The sequence below is a fragment of the Psammomys obesus genome, unplaced genomic scaffold (assembly GCF_907164565.1).
Source record: "Psammomys obesus unplaced genomic scaffold, mPsaObe1.curated_primary_1811, whole genome shotgun sequence".
NCBI classification, from domain to species: Eukaryota; Metazoa; Chordata; class Mammalia; order Rodentia; family Muridae; genus Psammomys; species Psammomys obesus.
This window is the reverse complement of record NW_026596149.1, coordinates 4489332-4510757: the sequence shown is the minus strand read 5'-3', so window position 1 is coordinate 4510757 and position 21426 is coordinate 4489332. Positions and strand designations below refer to the sequence as shown.

Sequence of the window (21426 nt, the reverse complement as noted above, 5' to 3'; positions counted from 1 at the left end):
ATATATATATATATATATATATATATATATATATATATATATATATACCCAGACTAGCTAAAATAAACCTGTACAATAAAAGAACTTCTGGAGGTATCTCCATCACTGACTTCAAGCTGTATTACAGAGCAATAGTAATAAAAACTGCATGGTGCTGGCATAGAAACAGACCGGTGGGTCAACAGAATCAAACTGAAGACCCAAAAATTAAATCCATACATCTATGGACACTTGATTTTTGACAAAGAAGCCAAAACCAAACGATGGAAAAATGATAGCATCATCAGCAAACGGGTGCTTGTCTAACTGGATCTCAACATGTAGAAAATGCAAATAGATCCATATTTCTCACCTTGCACAAAACTCACGTACAATTGGATAAGGACATTAACTTAAAGCAGAGACACTAAATCTATTATAAGAGAAATTGGGAGAAAGCCTCAAACTCATTGGCACAGGAGATAGCTTCCTAAACAGAACACCAAGAGCTCATGCTCTAAGATCATCAAACAACAAATGGGACCTCTTAAAACTGAAAATCTTCTGTAATGCAAAGAACACTGTCAACAGAACAAAATGGCAGCATACGGATTGGGAAAAGATCTTCACCAACTATACCAATCTGCCAAAGGGCTAATATCTGATATACACAAAGAAGTCAAGAAATCAAACACCAACAAACCAAATAATCCAATTAAAAATAGGTGCAGAGCTAAACAGAGAATTCTAAGCAGAAGAATCTCCAATGATCAAGAAGCACTTAAAGAAATGCATCATCATAATTCATCAGGGAAATGCAAATCAAAACGACTCTGAGATTCTATCTTATACCTGTCATAATGGCTAAGATCGAAATTCAAGTGACAGCACATGGTGGCAAGGATGTGAAAAAAAGGGAATGCTTCTTCATTGCTGGTGGGAGCACAAACTTGTTCAACCACTTTGGAAAGCAACCTGGTGCTTTCTCAGAAAATTGGCAATAGTTCTATCTCAAGACACAGCTATACCACTCCTGGGCATATACCCAAAATATTCTCTATCAGACAACAATAATATTTACTTAACTCTGTTCATAGCAACTTCATTTGTAATAGCAGAAACTGGAAACAACCCAGATGTCCCTCAATCAAATGTGGTACATTTACACAATGGAATATTACTCAGCTATTTAAAACAAGGAAATTATGAAATTTGCAGGCAAATGGAAGGAACTAGAAAAGATCATCCTGAGTGAGGTAACAGAATCAGAAAGACACACGTGGTATGTACTCACTTATAAGCAGATATTAAGCATATGGTGTAGGAGAACCATACTACAATTCACATACCATAAGAAGCTAAGTAACATGGAGGGCTGAAGGGAGGGTGTGTCAATCTTACTGAGAAGGAAAAATAAAATAGACAGAGGAAGTGCTCAAAGAGAGGAAACAAGATAGGAAAGGGAGGGCTGAGGAAAATTAGGGTCAGGATCTGCTGTGGGGAGGGGCTGGGCAGGAGGACAGAGGGCTTACAGAAAGAAGAGAAACCATGGGACATCTCTGAGACAGGCTGCAGAACTACAACAGGGTAGGTTTCTGGGTAGATTTAGGGATAACTCTAGCAGAGACCCCTACTAGCTGGAGACATGGAGACTGAAAAGGCTCCCCTCTCACCAGACAGGACTCCAGGCAGAGGGAGGGGAACAGCAACCCACCTACAAAAACTTCAACCCAAAATTTACCCTGCCTGCAAGATAAGCAGGGATAAAGACAGAGATTGAAGGGATGTTTAACCAATGATTGGCTACCCCCTAGGAGAGAGCCCACCCCTAACAATATTAAGGACACTCTGCTATGCCTGTAGACAGGAGTTTAACCTATTTGTCATTTGGGAGGTTCCACCCAGCAAGGGATCGCAACAGATGCTGAGACTCACAGCCAAACGTTGGGCAGAGTGCATGGGGCCTTGTGGAAGACAGGGAGGAAGGATAGAAGGACCTGGAGGGAACAGGAACTCCATATGTAGACCAACAGAGCCAACTAACCTGATTCTAGCGGTGTTTGCGGAAAGTGAAGAACCATTTATGGACTCACCTAGGCCCCCTACATATCTGTACCCGATGGGCAGCTTGGTCTTCGTGTGGGTTCCCTAGCAAGGGGAGTGGGGCTATCTCTGACAAGGACTCTCGCATGCTTTTTGATTACTTCCCCCTGGCAGGGCTGCCTGGTCTGACCACTGTGGAAGAGGGTGTTCTCAGTCCTGATTCAGCTTGATGTACTGGGATGGGTAGGTGGAGGTGGCACGCTCTCCTTTTCTGAGGGGAAGAGGAGGATGATATGAGGAAGAGGGAAGGGTGGTGAGACTGGGAGGAGAGGACGGAGGGGCTATGGTTAGGACGTAAAGTGAATAAATAAATAAATTTTTGAAAACAAAAGCAAAAAAGAACAATAGTAGGTTATTCCAGAGATTCAGTATAAAGACAGCATTTTTATTTATTTAAAAATTATATCGGAACTAGTCTGCCTACTATATATGGTAATAACATTTGCTTTTGTCTTATTTTATGTGTACAGATGTCTTGTTCGCATACTTGTCTGTGTAATGCACACAGCGCCCACGGAGGCCAAACATGGATGTTGATGTTCTGGAACTGGGGTTACAGATAGGTGAGAGTCACCATTTGAGTGTTCGGAACTGAACCTCGGTCCTCTGGAAGAGCAGCTAGTGCTCTTAATTGCTGATTCATCTTTCTAGCCACAATAATATTTTTCAAGATTTATTTAAATTTTAATATATGCATATGTGTGTCTTTGTGTGGTTGTGTGCAGCTGTGAGTGCAGGTGCCTGCTGAGGTCAGAAGAGGAATCAGATGTCCTGGAGCTGGAGCTGCAGGAAGCTGTGGGCCACCTCATGGACACTGATGGACACTGACGGGAACTCTGGAGGACCAATAGGCAGTCAACCACTGAGCCATCTCTCCAGCCCCAATAATACATTTTTAAAAGGGAAGACTTGGAACCTAGAGCTTCAGACTATCTATCTCCCTTCTTCCATTTGCTTTTCTCCTCCTTCCCCTGAGGTAAATCCTGATAAGATTCCACGGATTTATTGTACAGTGGGCCCAGCAATGAATTTCATTTCTGAAGCCTGGCTCAGATAACAACATTTAATATATTGATTTACATTTCACAATCATATCCAATTTAGCATGAATCTTTTCTCATCCAAATGTCTTGTTCTTGTATTTATAGTTATCAGTTGCTGGCTTCATTGAGTCAGTGAGGGCACGTCACTAAGTACATTCTGTATCTTTGACATCTCCAGTGCAACTTTGCAAAAACAACTGTAACAACACATTTCCTGGAAGCAGCATTTGCTTTTCTAGTAAGCACTGTGCAACAAAGGTTGTACATTTTCTCTTTCCAGCCTGATGATCTGTGAGCATCAAGATTTTTCTCTGTCTAGTAATGATCATATGGTATCATCCCAATCAGAATTCTCTAGTTTAGAATCTGAAACCTTAAACGGCTTTGTTGAACATTATATAATTAGGTGAAAGTGTGGACAACTTAGTATGAAGGGATTTTTAGAAAAAAATAAAAATGGAATCATTTTTAGTACAAGAACACCAGCAGAAAATATCAATTTAAATATTCAGTTACCCCCCAAAAAAGAAAAATATATGCAAATTGAAAATGTATCTATATCTCTGATTTCTTATCCTCAGCCATGCCCACTAAATGGATGAAGACTACAATGACTGCAAGGAGGCTGTCACATGAACATGAATTTGGGGAATTTACTGCATGTAAGGCCAAACAAATTTATTGAAGCAGGCAAGGAGACCAGCCAGCCAAATAATTGAACAGGTTATTCCATTGCCTTAAGTAGGTCAACTGATTCAGCAAAAGTTGAACTTTTGCCAAAAGTGTCCCAAAAATAATTACAAGTCTCCATCCTGCTTGAGTGTTATGCATGGAGTCCGACAAGAGTTAACTTCCTGGTACATAACAAAACAGACAGGGCATATGGCTTTGATTTAAAGGCGCTCCAGTATCTATGGTTTTTATTTTTTGTTTTGTTTTTGTAGTTATGGAGGAAGGTGCATGTTCATATGCAGGAAGGGGCACCTGTCTGTGAGGGTGTATGTCAACCTCAGGTGCCATTCATCAGTGTCATACATTTTGTTTTTGGAGGCAGTTTGCTATTGGCCTGGATTTCATCAGTTAAGCTCAGACAGACGGCCAACAAGCCCTAGGGATCTGCCCATCTCCATCTCTCCAGTGCTGAGATAACAAGCTTGTGCCACAATGCCCACCCTTTCCCATGAGCACTAGGGATCCAGCTAAGGTCTTCCTGCTTGTAAAGCACACACTTTACTGCCTGAGTTATCTCCCTGGGTCCTATCATGGATTTTATCAAACATTTTGTCAGATCAAGAACACCGGACCAGACACCTTTGCCTTCACATCCTAGGGCATGGGGTCTCTTCACAGTCTTTGGACCATGTTATTGAACTAGCAAAACCTGTTTTGCTCATTTTCAATCTGAGGTTGCTGCACACCTGTAGGGTGGGCTGCTGACCTCATGTTTCCATTGTTTACCTTTGTTCTGTAAGCATGCTGGTTAGTGTCTAACTTCCTAGTAGTAGTTTGTTCTGTAAGCATGCTGCTCAATGTCTAACTTCCTAGTAGTAGTTTGTTCTGTAAGCATGCTGGCTAATGTCTAACTTCCTAGTAGTAGTTTATTCTGTAAGCATGCTGGCTAATGTCTAACTTCCTAGTAGTAGTTTATTCTGTAAGCATGCTGGTTAATGTCTAACTTCCTAGTAGTAGTTTGTTCTGTAAGCATGCTGGCTAATGTCTAACTTCCTAGTAGTAGTTTATTCTGTAAGCATGCTGGTTAATGTCTAACTTCCTAGTAGTAGTTTGTTCTGTAAGCATGCTGGCTAATGTCTAACTTCCTAGTAGTAGTTTATTCTGTAAGCATGCTGCTCAATGTCTAACTTCCTAGTAGTAGTTTGTTCTGTAAGCATGCTGCTCAGTGTCTAACTTCCTAGTAGTAGTTTGTTCTGTAAGCATGCTGGTTAGTGTCTAACTTCCTAGTAATAGTTTATTCTGTAAGCATGCTGGCTAATGTCTAACTTCCTAGTAGTAGCCTTTTCCCCAGATGTTAATCTTTGTAGAAGGGAGAGAGTTCTTATACAATTTAACACAATTTCAGAAAAAAAATGAACATCTTTTCCCTGAGATCTCAAAGGAGATGTCAGTATACATGGCAAGAAACAAACCAAATATCCAAGGCTCACAAATAAACCTGTCAGGGAACAGTAATTGATACACTATTAGTTGGTTCTCATGCAACTGTATTGCTATAATTTCCTCAGCATCTTAAAAAAGGGAAGGATATTCAGGTCACCCTAAGCAATGCAAATTTAATAAGCCAAGTGTTAATCTACTTGCAGTACTCTCAAAATCTTTAAAACACTTGGTTTGATTACAAATATATTCTTTACGACTTCAAAAAAGATGGTGTCAATTTTATTTTATACTTATTCTAGTCATTGAGGGAAAGGCAAATTTCAAATAATTCATACTGTGAGTACATTTTTTGTCAAAATACTATTTTCTTGAATATGGGAGATTTATAAACTAGGAATTCTGTTAATCCAAGGAAAGAAAACATTGCCTCATATCTCAGATATAAAAACAAAATATTAAGGCCTATAGAAAACACATACACATCATCTATGCTTCTGCACTCTGTGGATGGCTTCGGGTGATATAGACCATGAACGTGCCTCATCTGTTTGTCCTCACCATGCTTCATTTATACCAATTCTATAGTAAGTTCCCCTGATACCCTGTGACATATCAAACTATACACTGGCAGTACATTTTGAAGAATGGTCTGGGACATTAGGATGTATAGACAGACAAAATGAAGTCACAGAATTCAGGAGCATGCCTTCTTATTTTTTATTTTATTTTTTTATTAATTATTTTTTATTCACTTTGTATCCCCCCATAAGCCTCCCTCCCCTCCTGATCCCATCCTTCCTCCCCCTTCTTCACGCATGCCCTTCCCCAAGTCCAGTGATAGAGGAGGTCCTCTCCTCCTTCCTTCTGATCTTAGTCTATCACATCACATCAGGAGTGGCTGCATTGTCATCTTCTGTGGCCTGGTAAGGCTGCTCCCCCTCTCAGGGGGAGGTGATCAAAGAGCAGGCCAATCAGATTATGTCAGAGGCAGTTCCTCTTCCCATTACTATGTAACCCACTTGGACACTAAACTGCCACAGACTACATCTGTGCAGGGGTTCTAGGTTATCTCCATGAATAGTCCTTGGTTGGAGTATGAGTCTCTGCGATTTTCCCTGTGTTCAAATTTTCTGGTTCTGTTGCTCTCCTTCTGTGGTTCCCGTCCTCTCCAGCTCTTACTATTTCCCACTTCTTACATAAGATTCCATGCACTCTGCCCAACAGTTGGCCATAAGTCTCAGCATCTGCTTTGATAGTCTGCAGGGCAGAGGCTTTCAGAGGCCCTCTGTGGCAGGTTCCTAGGTTGTTTCCTGTTTTCTTCTTCTTCTGATGTCCAACCTCTTTGCCTTTCAGAATGGGGATTGAGTGTTTTAGTTAGGGTCCTCTCTCTTGATTAGTTTCTTTAGATGTACAGTTTTAGTAGGTTTACCCTATGTTATATGTCTATATGAGTGAGTATATACCGTGTATGTCTTTCTGCTTCTGGGACAGCTCACTCAGGATGATCTTTTCTAGGTTCCACCATTTACCTGCAAATTTCATTATTTCCTTATTTTTCATTGCTGAATAATACTCCATTGTGTAGATGTACCACAATTTCTGCATCCTTTCTTCAGTTGAGGGGCATCTGGGCTGTTTCCAGCTTCTGTCTATTACAAATAAAGCTGCTACAAACATGGCTGAGCAAATGTCCTTATTGTGTACTTGAGCCTCTTTTGGATATATGCCTAGGAGTGGTATGGCTGGATTTTGAGGAAGCACTATTCCTAGTTGTCTGAGAAAGCGCCAGATTGATTTCCAGAGTGGTTATACAAGTTTACATTCCCACCAGCAGTGAAGGAGGGTTCCCCTTTTTCCACAACCTCTCCAGCATGTGTTGTCACTTGAGTTTCATCTTGGCCATTCTGATGGTTGTAAGGTGAAATTTCAGGGTCATTTTGATTTGCATTTTCCTAATGAGGTTGAGCATTTCTTTAAGTGTTTCTCTGTCATTCGATATTCCTCTACAGAGAATTCTCTGTTTAGCTCTGTTCCCCATTTTTTAATTGGATTACTTGGTTTGCTGTTCTTCAGCTTCTTTAGTTCTTTATATACACTGGATATTAGTCCTCTGTCAGAGAAAGAATTAGAAGAAGATATCAGAAGATGGAAAGATCTCCCATGCTCATGGCTTGGCAGAATTAACATAGTAAAAATGGCCATCTTACCAAAAGCAATCTACAGATTCAATGCAATTCCCATCAAATTACCAACACAATTCTTTACAGACCTGGAAAGAAAAATTCTCAACTTCATATGGAATAAAAAGAAACCCAGAATTACTAAAACAATCCTCTACAATAAAAGATCTTCTGGAGGTATCTCCATCCCTGAGCTTAAGCTGTATTATAGAGCAACAGCTATAAAAAACTGCATGGTACTGGCATAGAAACAGAATGGTGGATCAATGGAACTGAACAGAGGACCCAGAAATAAACCCACACCTGATCTTTGACAAAGATGCCAAAACCATACAATGGAAAAAAGATAGCATCTTCAACAAATGGTGCTGGGCTAACTGGATGTCTACATGTAGAAAAATGAAAATAGATCCATACTTATCACCCTGCACAAAACTGAAGTCCAAGTGGATCAAAGACCTCAACATAAAACCTGACACATTAAATCGGTTAGAAAAAAAAAGTGGGGAATACCCTTGAACTCATTGGCACAGGAGACAACTTCCTGAACAAAGCACCAACAGCACAGGCTCTAAGAGCAACAATCAATAAATGGGACCTCATGAAACTGAAAAGCTTCTGTAAATCAAAGGACACTGTCATCAAAACAAAACGACTGCCTACAGATTGGGAAAGAATCTTAACCAACCCTTTATCTGGCATGCCTACTTATTAAAACTAACATGAAAGCACTAATTTTAAAATCCTAGCAAAGTCAATTAGAAACAGAAGTATTCCCTGGTCACCAGAACTATTGTTGACAGCAGAAATTGATATGTTTATACTGATAGTGTTTAATATATTTAAATAGTAATGTTTCCATGAGCTTATCTTTTCTTCCTTCCTTCCTCTCACCTTCCCTCCTTCCCTCCCTTTCCCCCCTAATCTGTCACTTCCTCCTTCTTTCCTTTTTTCCTTCATACTCATCTTAGTTAGGGTTTCTATTGCTGTGAGGATCAAAAAGCAAATTGGGGAAAAACAGGTTTATTTAGCTTACACTTCTACATCACAGTTTATCATCAAAGACAGGACAGGAACTCAAGCAAGGCAGAAACCTGGGGCAGGAGTTGGTGCAGAAGCCCTGGAGGATAGCTGTTTATTGGCTTGTTCCACCTGGCTGGCTCAGCCTTCTGTCTTATAGAATCCAGGACCACCAGCTCAGAGATACCACTATCACAATAGGCCACAAATTATGAAACCTCTTACAGGCTTGACTACAGCCTTACTTTATGGAGACCTTTTCTTAACTGAAGTTCTCCTCACTCTAGCTTGTGTCAAGTTGACATAAGACTAGAGAATAACCCTCCCTTTATCACTCTTCTCTCTCTTTTCTTCCACTTTTTTTTAATCTCTATCTCTCCTCCAAATACTTATCAAGTTTTGGTATGCATCAGTTAATATTTGGTTCATACTAACTGGATGTGAAAATTCCAAAACTTAATTTATAAGTATTTATAGAAAATATTTGTCTTACTCAAAGACAGAAAAATATTTTAGACTTTGTCATGAAAAATGCACACATTCATGAATATAGGATTGCTTTGTATACACACACACACACACACACACACACACAAAGTAAATTTAGGAGTGTGTATAGGAAGGTGTCTGATGACTACATGGTGATTTTGTAATGTGTATTTTTTGTCACTCTGACAAGTACCTAAGAAAAATAACATAATGGAAGATTTACTTTGTCTCATGATTTCAGTCCATAGCCAGATGCTTTTCAGCCTGTGGAGAGGCAGAAACATCATGGAGAAAGGGCAGGGCAAAGAAAACATAGGTACATCATGGCAGTCAGGAAGCAAAGAGTAACAAGAAGGGGCCGTGGCCAAATACGCCCGTTAAACGCCCTAGCAACTCACCCCATCTTATTCCCACTATCTCTCACAATAGAAGCCGTTCAAAGATTGGCTTCTTCAATGGAAGAAATGTTGGCAGGTCAGAATTCTTATAGTCTCATCATCTCTGAAATTGCCTTGCTGAAATTACTCCCCTGGAGGTTTCCCTTCCTAATGTCTCGGGCCTCCCTCAGTGCAGTCAAGTTAACAAAATTAACCAGGACATGTAGCTTGACAGATTATGCAGCCCTAAAATTTCTTGTTCTCCTATTTTATTCCCCTTACCAACTTGTAGCAGTATTACATATCAATATCTGCCCACTGGAGAACTTAAAGACAGTAGAAAGGAATGCTGTTCTTCTGAAATGGCAGCACCATTCTAGACTTCCGAGGAGAGATGCAGAAGCTGACCAAGAGGTGGTGTGTAGGAGACAAGGAAGGTTGGTAAGGCTAGCCATGAGCGCTGAGGAACATTCTGCCAAATATCACCAATTGTACATTTGTTTTCCTTCCACATAAAAGTGTTATTTAAAAAAATAAATAAATAACAATTACCTTAGGTTTGGGGACTCTGGGCCCAAAATAGCTTAAAGATCTTCTTAATTTTTATATGGTAATATTGTAGTTTCTCAATAATTGGATTGTTTCAATATGATTTTGAGATTCATGTATCATTCTCTGCCTTCACGCTTTACTTCAGGAACTTAATCATGTGTGCAAGTGGTTGATGAATTCAGAAATACCAATGTGGGGAAAATATTTATGTGAGAAAATTCTCTCCTCTTAAGACTTCTCTGGTTCCACATTTGTTCTTTCTAAGTTCTCCATTGCAACGATAGGATCCTCATGCTGACCTTTGAATTTTTGGTCATGGATTTCTGAGCAAACTATGAATGTCAGCAGTCACTTTCAATCATAATTTCCTTTGTGTCATTCCAGTGTAGCTGATAAAAGTTTCATCTCTCCTTAGTCAGAGCCAGTTTAGACCCTGAGAAATGATTCAAGGTAAATGTTGCAGTGGAAGTTTTTTTTAAAAAATAAAAACTCAGCTATGTTATGCAAATATTATTTTGTTTTAATCAAAAGTGTGGAATATAAGATACCCTTAATTTGTCCACAGTTAATTTCACTTTGCATTTTAGGCTAATGCTAAATTTCCCACAAACCCAAGGACCCCAAATTCTTCCAGCCATGAAGTTGAAGTTAGTCCTTGAATTTATCTTCAACCACCAAGAGCTGATAATGTACACAAAATGGATTAAAAAAGTGTTTTGTGAGCAGAACAATATCTCATGCAGGGGCATGGTCTTTGCTAGTTGATAAATGTGAGAGCCCAGAGAGAGAAGGGGCTGAGTCTTAAAAGAGATGGATGAATAGAGAGAAGGCTTTGTAGAAGTGAATGGAGAAAGAAGAAAGTTGCTATTTACCTGGACTGCTGGTATTTTCCCAAAGAACCTGATGACCTTTACTGGACAGAACTAAATCTAAAGAGTCTACATCCCATTTCCTTTTTTACCTTCTTTCTTTCCTACCTGGGGAACATTGTGGTGGAAGGGAGGTAGAAGCTTTAGGAACCCCAAATAAAATAGAGTTTAAAAGCTAACACCTACAAAATACCATTGAAAGCAGTGGACCTCTCCCTCATGGAGATGGTGGAGAAGGAGCTTCACTTTTTTTCCACTTCTTTCTTTTGCCCACAGAATTTCCCACAAACCCAAGGATCCCAAATTCCTCCAGCCATGAAGTTGAAGTTAGTCCTTGAATTTATCTTCAACCACCAAGAGCTGATAATATACACAAAATGGATTAAAAAAGTGTTTTGTGAGCAGAACAATATCATTTTAGGCTTATGCTAATGTTTTGATTATTAATTTTCTTTTGTCTCTCTCACCCCTTTTTTTTTATGGAAAGAGCCTTTCATAAAAGCGTAACTATTAGAGCAGTACATATTCTGCTTTAAGTTCTTCTAAAACCCAGTTGCACAGCTGGCGATCAGGAGGAATGAAAGAAGAATTTAAAAGTCTTTCTGAATACCAGTGAGCAAGTCTGAGCATCCCCCAGGCTCTGCTTTTTCCTGATGTTTCTTCTAGGAACCTGGATGACTTTTGACTCACCATTTGGACATCTGGCAATGTGGATGAATGAAGAGTGAGAAAGAATAGTGTGATCACTTTTAAAATATCCTATTTTTTTACTTTAAAAAATAGAAAAAAAAGTGTAACCAGAGAATCATTTTTGGTCTTGAACCAAGAATTGTCACAGTATCATAATGCATGTAGGTTTGTTACACAGCAGAAGACATGGTAGAAACAAACCTTCTTGGCTCTGTTCAAATTTGAAAACCTCAAAGGAAAAATAAATGTTAGATTTGGAATTATAATCTACTCTAGCAGTCACTATTTCCTGTGATCCAGTTACATAATACTCCAAGTTCCAAACCCTTCATTTGTAAAATGGAAACAATAATAATCATCATTTCTCAGCATTGCTTTGTGGGTTATAGGAACCTGGAAAAAATTAACAGAGTTCATAATAAAAAAGTAAATCCTCAAAAAATGTTAGCTTTATATGAGAAAAGCAAATGTGGATAAATAAAATAGCCTGTGAGTGAGAACAATGAGGACAGACTCTGTACAGGAGAGCACCAGACAGTTAAAATCTAGGTCAAAATTAATTTAAAAGGGAATACAGTTCTTAAGAGTATTCACCAAAGAAGTATAAACTAAAAATACATTGAAGAAAAGTGTCAAGGTGACAGCTGTGTTAAAAATTTATGATGAAATATTAGACAAAAATCAAGACGCTTTGAGATTTTCCTTGATGTTTATTTTAAGCGATTATGAAGGAAAACATTGATGGCTGCCTCACTAACTTTCACTGGTACTGTTGGAGACAAAGGTGCTCAGAAGGTGACAGAAGCAGGGAAATTTGCATCACAGGGAAAGAAGTTTAGTAGCAAAATCTACTGCTCCCAGATGGCGCTGATCCTGACCTGCAGTCACTAGGTCAACTATTTTCTGAGTATCTGCCTCACTTGGTGACACCCAGGTTATCAAACAATGAACAAAACCCAGTGTCCAAGAAGAGAGGACATCCATCAATGAAGGAGTGACCCAAATGGCTTTTCACTATCAACGGGGGCAAAGCAACAAGGGCCCCCCAAAAAATGGTTTAAGAGATCATAAGAAAATATAAATTCCTAATAATGGAGTACATGAGGTATCTGCAAAAGAGAGATATACATACCTGAATCATGTAGAGTAGGGGCTGGGTAGACAGCTGAACAGCAAGGAACACTTGCTGCTCTTGCAGTGAGAAGCTGGGTTCAGTTCTCAGCACCTGCATGGCAGCTCCCACGTGTCTGTAATTCTAGCTCCAGTACATCCAGGGCGCTCTTCTGACCTTCATGGGTGCCAGGCAAGCACGAGAGGCACTTACATACAGGCATTCAAAACACTCATACACACAATATAAAAATAAGTAAATCTTTTAAAAACAGAAAGAAAGAAAGTAGAGTTATTAGGTTTGGGGGCTGCATAGAGGAAAAGGAAGGTTGTGGAACAGCATAAACCAATGCCACGGGATAGGAAATGAAAGGACAGCATAGCCAAGAAGAAGAAAGACAGGGTAAAGATGAGGTTAAAAAAACAAATTCCATAGGTTTCTGCTTCCAGTTGATATGAAAGTGCTAGAATTTAAATATAAAATGATTAAAAATTATAAAGAGTGCATTGTGACTGTTTAGTCCCCAGATTGTGGCACTGTTTTTGGAGTACTCTGAAATCTTTCGGGGGTGGCAGTTAAGTGGAAGAAGTAGGTTAAAGGTGAGGAGCCTCAGGCTACCTTATCCCCGCCCCTTTCCTCTCACACTGCTTCCTGTTTGCAGATGGACATAAAAAACTTTCCACATTCATCCTGCACCATGTTTTTTCTGCCCAACTTCACAAAGCCCAGCAATCATGGGCCGAACCCTCAAAAACCCTGAGTCAAAATCAGTCTTCCTTTCCATAAGTTGTTTTTATCAGCTACTGACTTGATCAAGAGTGATGAGAAAAAGTTACTAATACAGAAGGGACTGGGGTTCTTAGCTGAGAATTCAATTACGAGTTTTTGTCTGGGTATCTGATAAAATTTTTGACACATCTCTTTGCTGGCAAGCCAGTACTTGAATTATCTTGATACTCATAACATAAAAATACCGATAAAATAAAATGCAGAGAATGGACAGAGAGTTTAATTTGTCTTCCTTTATTCTTTATCTATCCTAGAAATACCCTCAAGGTTCATGCATTCTGTAAGAAGATAGAATTCATCCACTTTCTAAACTGTCTTGGAGTTCCAGAGAGGGGACAGTCTATTTGCAGTTTAGCAGGCTTTCTGGACCCACTGTAACTCAGCACAGAAATTAATGACTCATAGTAGTGACACAAAAATCACGTTTTTCCCCTTTGAGACACTGTTAGACCAACTGCCTCCTATTCCTTTATAAAAATGTCAAAGGAAGCAGCATGCCTGCTGGAGAAGGGGCCTGTGAATGGGTTGAAAACTTACAGCTCTCCTCATTCATTATGAATTGCAAGCTAGCTCCAGGAAATAGTCTGAGGAAAATAGTTACTGAGATTAATCTTACCCACTTCCTTTGAGACGCTATTATATGGTGGCATTTGGATGACATAGGGCCCTGAGAGTGAGTTCCTGGATAGACTGCTATAACAAGCCAGCCGAGACAATCCAAAAGGAAGAATGATGAAAATCAAACAAAGATTCCAAAAACAAGCGAATGATGGGTGGGCCCTGTCACTAATTTGTAGACAAAGAGTTTATTTAGGGCCATTATGAGTGTGATTACCCAAAGAGCATACTGTTGAGTCATCTAAAAGAAATAGATTCTGAAGGCTGACACTCAAAATGTAGTCTGAAGCTGCAGGCTACCTCAGATGAAAGGTAATGAATGACACAACTGATGTCCGCAGAGAGAGAAGATCCACAAGTCAGTTATCTGGGAGGCTGCAAAGGAAGAGCTCCCAGAAATGATATCACTGGAAGGAGAGAAGAAACCATATTAACGTACCAGAGTATTTTAGAGAGCCAAGGCCTGAAAACATACTCATTGTGTGTAAGGATGAACAAGTCTTGGTGGGCAGAGCAAAACAATGATTTTGGTAGAGTGGAAGTAGCAGAAGACTGATTTCGGGAGGCTGGGAATGGATAGCAAGTAAGAGAGTACGGATGAGACATACCACAGTTTCTGAGGCTACCGTGAAAAGGGTGTAAGTAGCAGCTTTTCACCTAGGGGTTAATGGATCAAGAAGGATACAGTTGGGGAGTGCAAGATGGTGGCGAACAGCACACACCATTTCTGAGGGGCACAGGATCTGAAACTCTGAAATTGAGGAGTGGAAGGGCAGCTGAAGCCAGAACATTGACACTGAGGCTTCCTGGGCGAGAGGGACAACCTGTGAGCTGGGACATTCTGGATCCAGGTTACCAGTGGACGTCACTGGGGACTGAGAGTGGCCAATATTCAACACCCCTGCACTTTCCCTGGCCCCAGTCATGGGCTTCCCTGCTCAGCAGAGGCAGCACTAGTTGTCCCAAGCAGGATCCTCTGTGCTCGGTGACCAAAACGGCAGAGGCAGCGGCAGTACGGAGCCTCCAGGTCTACTGCTGTGGTGGACAGCTGTGCGGACCTCAGCAGAGGCAGCTGCCCCAAGCAGGAGCCTCCTTTCTAGGTGACTGAGACATCAGAGGCGACTACTCCAAGTATGGGCCTCCCTGCCCAGCAGCCGAACAGCGGACACCACTGAGCTGATGGATCTCCCACACTCTCGTTTGCCCCTGCAGGCCCAAATCTGAGAGTAAAGAACAGAGGTTCCAATTAGGCCTGCAGTGAGTGAGGGCGCCTTCAAGTGAGTGCTTGCAGATCTCCAGACCCAGGGTCCCTCCAAGCTCGGAGACAGACATCGCACACCTACCTGCCCCCCCACCCTATGGGCAACTTATGGGTATTTGGGACAACATTCTCAACATTGAAGCCCCTGCTCTGTGGGTCTCCCAGTGGAGTCCAGCCAAACAATTCCTGGAGCCCAGACAGATCTTTATACTAGGAGGACAGTACAAAGGGACTGTAGGCCACTGAGGTGTTCAGGGCACCTGCTGGGCACTGGGGGGGAGGCATGAACAGTGCCAGCACCCTTCCTGCACTTAAGCTCCACGTTTCCAAGGGTGCTCTAGTACCCTGTCCTTCAAGGCACACGTTCATGCACACGCCTGCGCTTGCACACATGCGCCTGCCTTCCTCCCTGAGCACAGCTGAAGCACCAACATCGTCCACTCTTGAACCAGTGGAGCTCTCTCATCCTCCTGAAGAATACTGCAGACACCAGAGACAGACTGACCCCAGTCTGCAGGACAGACTCAGGGAACAAACAGCGAAGGTCACAGATAAGCAGATAACTAGAGGTCGGTGTAAGAACACATCCAACAAAAATCAGGACATCATGGCTTCACCAGCAACCCCAAAAATCAGTGGATATGCTAATTCATCGGAAACACTGGAAGACAATGCAGCCCACAGAGGAAGACAATGCAGCCAGTCCTGATGAGGCCTGATAGGCTAGGGTCAGAGGGAATGGGAGGAGGACCTCCCCTATCAGTGGACTTGTGGAGAAGCATAGGAGAAGGAGGGAGGTGGGACTGGGAGGGGATGAGAGAGGGGACTATAGCTGGGATACAAAGTGAATAAACTGTAATTAATAAAAAACGAAATGAATTTTTTAAAAAAGAATATTCCCCATGATACCCAGAGGCACAGGACTTTTGTGAATGTATTTCTTCTGTGTTTATGCTTGAGCTGCTATCAGGTTATTGTGTTACTTATATAAGAACAACTTCTACAAATCGGTAACTTAGCCAATAAAATTCTAATGTCAGGGGCGGCTCTCTATGGAGAGCTCAGTTTAGTACACTTATACAGACAAAGAGGCGACCAAAATGGCACTGGTGGAACAACTGAAGAATGTGCACATAAAACTAATATTATGTAATTTATTTTATGTAAGATGCTTGTCAATCACATATATGTCATATATGTCTTAACTATTTATGTCTCACATACATATATGCATTGTTGTAATAGGTGGGAAATGATTTGAAGTTTTTTATCTCCTTTTCCATTTTTTCTTTTAAGTCAATAAGATTCCTTGTGTCTGATTCCAAAATTATGTGTAAATATTGGCCCATTCCTGCGCACTTGATTATTGCGGAAAATATTCCTTGTGTTAAAAACAGAAAACAAAAGTAAAGATCTGTGGGCCAATGAGCTGGCCCATTGAATAAAGTCACCTGCAGCACAAGACTGGGACCTGAGTTTGATCCCAGGACCCAACATTGTGGAAGGAGAGAACCATACCTGTCATTCTTCTCTTTAGTACACATTTGGCATCTTTTCCCATAAAAATTATATTTTTTAGTAATGAACTATGTTTTTCCTTTTATTGTTTCTGATATAACCATCTTGTTTAAGAAAAATCCATCCCCCATAGACTATCCATTTACTCTCACGTTTTAATATTTAAATTTTGGTGATATTTAAAAATTTTAACATTTCATGTTACAATAGCAATGAAATTGTAGATACAAAAAAATAATGTATAACTAAGATAATATAGGGTGACTCTTTAGATGATTACTAGCTTGTAATGGAGGTTCTAATTTTATTTTTTTTTCCAAATAAAGATCAGACTCAATAAAAAAGAAAAGGCTGCAATTGTTTGTTATGATTATAAGTTATTTTAGGAAAAGGGAGTAACAAAACTGAACAGGACTAAGTACATAAAATTTGTGTACAGGTACTCAACAAACTTGCTTGCTTGAAATTTTATTCTATCATTTTGTAGTTCTGAATTAAATACTTGCCTCTATATTTGGCACCTTCCCAAGAAAAACTTGTATCTCTACTTCAAAAGTAAACATTTCTTACACACAGCTGGGACCCAAGCCATTACATCACTCAACCATCATCAGAGAAGTTTCTTCTTGCTCCAGAGAGACCAACAATTGGACAATGTATAGAGAGAGACCCTCGACTACTCGGACCTAAATGGGACATTTTTATCAAACCCCTCGTCTCAGGGATCAGAACTTCAAGAGGAAGAGGAGGCAGAAGGCTATAAGAGATAAAGATAGTGGATGACTCCAAGGAAACAGCATCTTCCAGACACAACACAACTGATGCACTATGAACTCACAAAGAACATGACAGAAGAACATGTGACAACATGCAGAAGACCAGCCCAAACTCAAGCCAGAGGAAGACTCAGCCCAGAGAAGTGGAAGCAGGCAAAGTCCCACCCCCAACCTAGAAGCTGTTCGTAATTGATACATAATGGGAAAGCGAAAATCAGTTTTATTTTTCAACGAAGTGTCATTGGGCATATCAACCACACTTAGTAGTAGGCCATATGCTCATGGGTAGTTGACCAACACAAAGTACACTCTGTTTTGTGTGTTTTTGTTGTTGTTACCAATTGGTGTTTTCTTGTCTGTTTTCTTTGTTAGATATAGAGAGAACATGAAGTTGGGTTGGTAGGGAGGTGGTAAGTCTGGAAGAATATAAGAGAGGGGACAGAATATGGTCACAATGCAATACAGAGAAGGTTTTAAATGATTAGAGTATAATAACCTATATGTTAAAAGGATTTTAATGTCTAAAAACAAATTTTTAATGTCTAAAACCAAAACCTACAATAGAAATTCCACCTGACGCGGTAAGTAGGCCAGCCACACACACAGTACAAGGTTAATTTAGAGCACAATGAAAGTAAAGCCTTTCCAAAAGTTTCTACAAAGCACCAGTTCTGGAAAATGATAAATCTAAGTAACTGTTTCTACGGGGGAAAATGTTGATTTTCTCCCAAAAGAAGCAAATCTTTTTGCCTCTCCCTTGTTTTCTAATTATTGGCTTTCTTTTTTTTTTTCTACTTAGAATATTTATTTATCTTTTACATGACAAGACACAAAAAGTTACAACTTCTTAAAACTCTCCAAAAGAAAAAATATATAATTCTGTAAGCAGCAGCAGCAGCAGCTTTCAAGGTACAGACATGATAGGAGGGGTGGCTCCCAGGAGCAACCGTGAACTAGTGGCGCCCAGACGTGAGCCCCAGGTAGTGTCACAGGGAAGGGGCCTCCATGGAGGGGGTTGGGCTTGAGGGACACAGCACCAGCACTTCAGTCAATCACATGGCCAGGGCAGGGGAGGACTGCTTTGATTCAGAACAGAGGATCCAGGGCTGGAAGGGTGGGGCTTTCCAAATATGGACCGAGGCCCAGAGAGCAGGGTGGCCCATACTGGCCTTCATGCCTGCCCTTCCCCCACAGCCACCTCTGTCCAGGAATAGGGTTTTATCAGTAAGAGTTACCAGGCTGGAGAACTAATGTATTGGATGGGGTCAGCAGAAGGCCTGAGGCACACAGAGCACACAGGCACAGGAGAAAGGCAACTGTGCCCTTATGGGCCCATCCCCACGGAGCCTGGCCAGCTGACTGCTGGGAGGTGGGGAGAGCAAGCTGCCCACCACAGGCACACAAAGACCTCAAGCAATCTGGGTCCCACGTGGTGGGGGCCCAAAGGCTCACCAGGAAGAGTATGTGTGGGGTGCCTGGGATGAGAACGAATGTGGCTGACTGACAACCAGCCTGGAATCCTAGCTTGACATGATTAGGGTACTCCAAGCCTTTCTGTGAGGCTGGCTGGGGAGGCAGAGCGGGGCCCTGGATGAGGTGGAAAGAGAAGCAGGGGCAAAAAGACTGATGGACGGAGGACAGGAAGAGCCACATGGGCATAGCAAATTCAATAAATAATTTTGTGTGTGTGTGTGGGTCCCCTTTGTAGATGAGGAGAGCCTCAGAGACCGGAGCCAGTGGACTACAAGGTAGGGTCTACCTGCCCAGACCAGGCCTGGGGCCCCAGCCCAGAGACCAGCTCTGTTTCAGGAGGTGTTCAGGCCAGGCGGGGCTGGGTTGAGGTACAGGGTTGGGACGAGACTGGCTCGCCAGGACTGGCTTGAGGAATGTATAGATTTCTGCAGTTTCTCCATAAATAAGACATTGATCCCAATTTTTTTTTCCCTTCAGGACCCCGTGGGGGCCTACGTGTGCACAACCCATGTGGACCCTGCACCCTCCCCTTGCCTTCCTGTTTGATGGGGAGGACTGGGGAAAGACCATTCCTCAGGCTTGTGCTGGTCACCCTGTTCTGGCCCCAGCTCATAGGCCGGGGAGACGCAGCCACAGGCTCAGGCCTGGGGTTCTTGCAGCAGCCCCAGCAGGGACTCAGCGATGCCCAAAAAGTAGACCACCTGAGCAATGCCAAACAGTGGGGCGATGACCAGCGCACGGCAGTAGGCACCTTTCAGGAAGGCTGAGGGCCCCTCATGTCTCCAGATCTTTCTGGCACAGTCCAGAAACCCGGAGTAAGTGTCCTCATTGACACCCCGCTGAAGTGACTGAAGCCGAGTCTTCACCACATCACAGGGGTTGACAGCCACAGCGGCTGCGCTTCCAGCCACGCAGCCTGCCAGGAAGGACACATAGAAAGGTGACTTCTCCTCGGAAGATGGGCGGCCCAGCTGATTGAGGTTGGCAAACAGGGGGAAGTAGACGATAGAAAAGGGGACATCCCTGAGCAGCGTGGCCCCCAGTCCCTTGTAGAGGCCAGCAATGCCATGGGTCCGCAGCAGCTTCCGGGTCAGCTGGGTGGCTGTGGGCCGAGGAGCGGCTGGAGCCTCTACTGAGGGGTGGGCACCTCCCTGAGCCGAGAGCTGAGACTGGGCAGCCAGAATCTTCCTCTGAGCAGCAATGCGGCCTGCATCTTGCAACTGGATCTTCAGCATCTCCATGGGGGTCGTCACAATCACCTGGCAGGTGCCCGCCCCGCAGCCTGCCAACATCTCGTTAGGCAGGGTCAGCTTCTGTCCATCCTTGGAGAGCTGATGTCTGAAGAAGTCATTAGCTGCCAGCTTGATGGCCTTCTCGGGGGTGATCAGGGTCAGGTTTACTGCTGCTCCCCTGTACATGCCGAAGTAGCCCTCAGAGCGGATGGTCTTGATGAGGCAGTCAGACATGCTGGCATACATGCGCTGGCCATTTTGCTGGTTCTGCAGCCGTGTCTTAGCCAGGTCGATGGGGAACACGCAGGTGACCCCGATTAGCCCAGCGATGCCACCATTGATGAGCTTGGCTGGCAGGCTGATCTGCTTATCAGTCATTTACACCAAGTGAAGCAGGAGACTGACTCAGGCTGGGCGATGTAAGCGGAGGCACTGATGGGGAGGGGCTGGTGAGAACAATGTGGGCGGCGGCGGTGGCAGCGGCGGCGGCGGTGGTGGTGGTGGTGGTGGTGACTGCAGGTGGGGGAGGGGATGTCCTCACCTTCAGAGCAATTTCAAGACTTCTGCCACCACACAGCCGGCAGCTGCCAGGATCGCCTCCACGCTGTGCCGCGCACAGGGCCTGCCAATTATTGGCTTTCTTGCACATTATCAATCTGCAGGCTTACCTCTGGTTGAAATATGTCTGTTTGTCATTATTGCACCTTTCTGAGTGTAGGATTTGTCTAGCATTTACCAACCTCTGGTAAAGATCTGATAGGAGTAAGTCATTCCCTTTCTCATTGAGGCCACACTACTAACATGAAGGCCGCAATGGCTCTCTTGTACACAGAAGACATTCTTGCTCTGGGTGGTTATGTTTCAGGCCTTGATGGCCTTACATTGGCAGGGTCCCTGGTTCCTTCCTTGCATTAAGCTTTCAGGGTTATACGTGATCACAGACTGATCTTTTGTCCCAGGTGTTGCTTATTTGTCAAATCGTATCAGTGAAGAACTCAAAACGTATAATGTATTTGCTGTCCAAAGGAAAGGAGTGCTTATTTCAAAGCTAGTAAGAGGACAGATCTAAACTGAATGCCAAACTCTTGAACATTTTTTAATATCATCAATAGAAAAGGAGACAGAAGAGGGGAGAGAAGAGGGAATAGGAAAAAGAATGGAAGAGGGAAAGGAGGATAAAGGGGAGAGGAGAAAATGAGGAATTAGTTGGAGGAAAAAGGAGAGTGGGTAG

The 21426-nt window shown here is 42.4% G+C and overlaps 1 protein-coding gene across 1 annotated transcript; it reads right to left on the bottom strand.

Moving 5' to 3' along the window:
* Positions 1-19549: 19549 nt before the first annotated feature.
* On the bottom strand, positions 19550-20594 carry LOC129666634 (mitochondrial glutamate carrier 1-like). Its single transcript, XM_055593837.1, has one exon. The coding sequence runs from the start codon at positions 20571-20573 to the stop codon at positions 19602-19604; it is 972 nt and encodes a 323-aa protein (XP_055449812.1). The 5' UTR covers positions 20574-20594; the 3' UTR covers positions 19550-19601.
* Between the last annotated feature and the right edge of the window lie 832 nt (positions 20595-21426).

Bases quoted from the DNA above. Each gene is read 5' to 3' on its own strand.
- LOC129666634 (XM_055593837.1), bottom strand. From the start codon at position 20,573: ATGACTGATAAGCAGATCAGCCTGCCAGCCAAGCTCATCAATGGTGGC.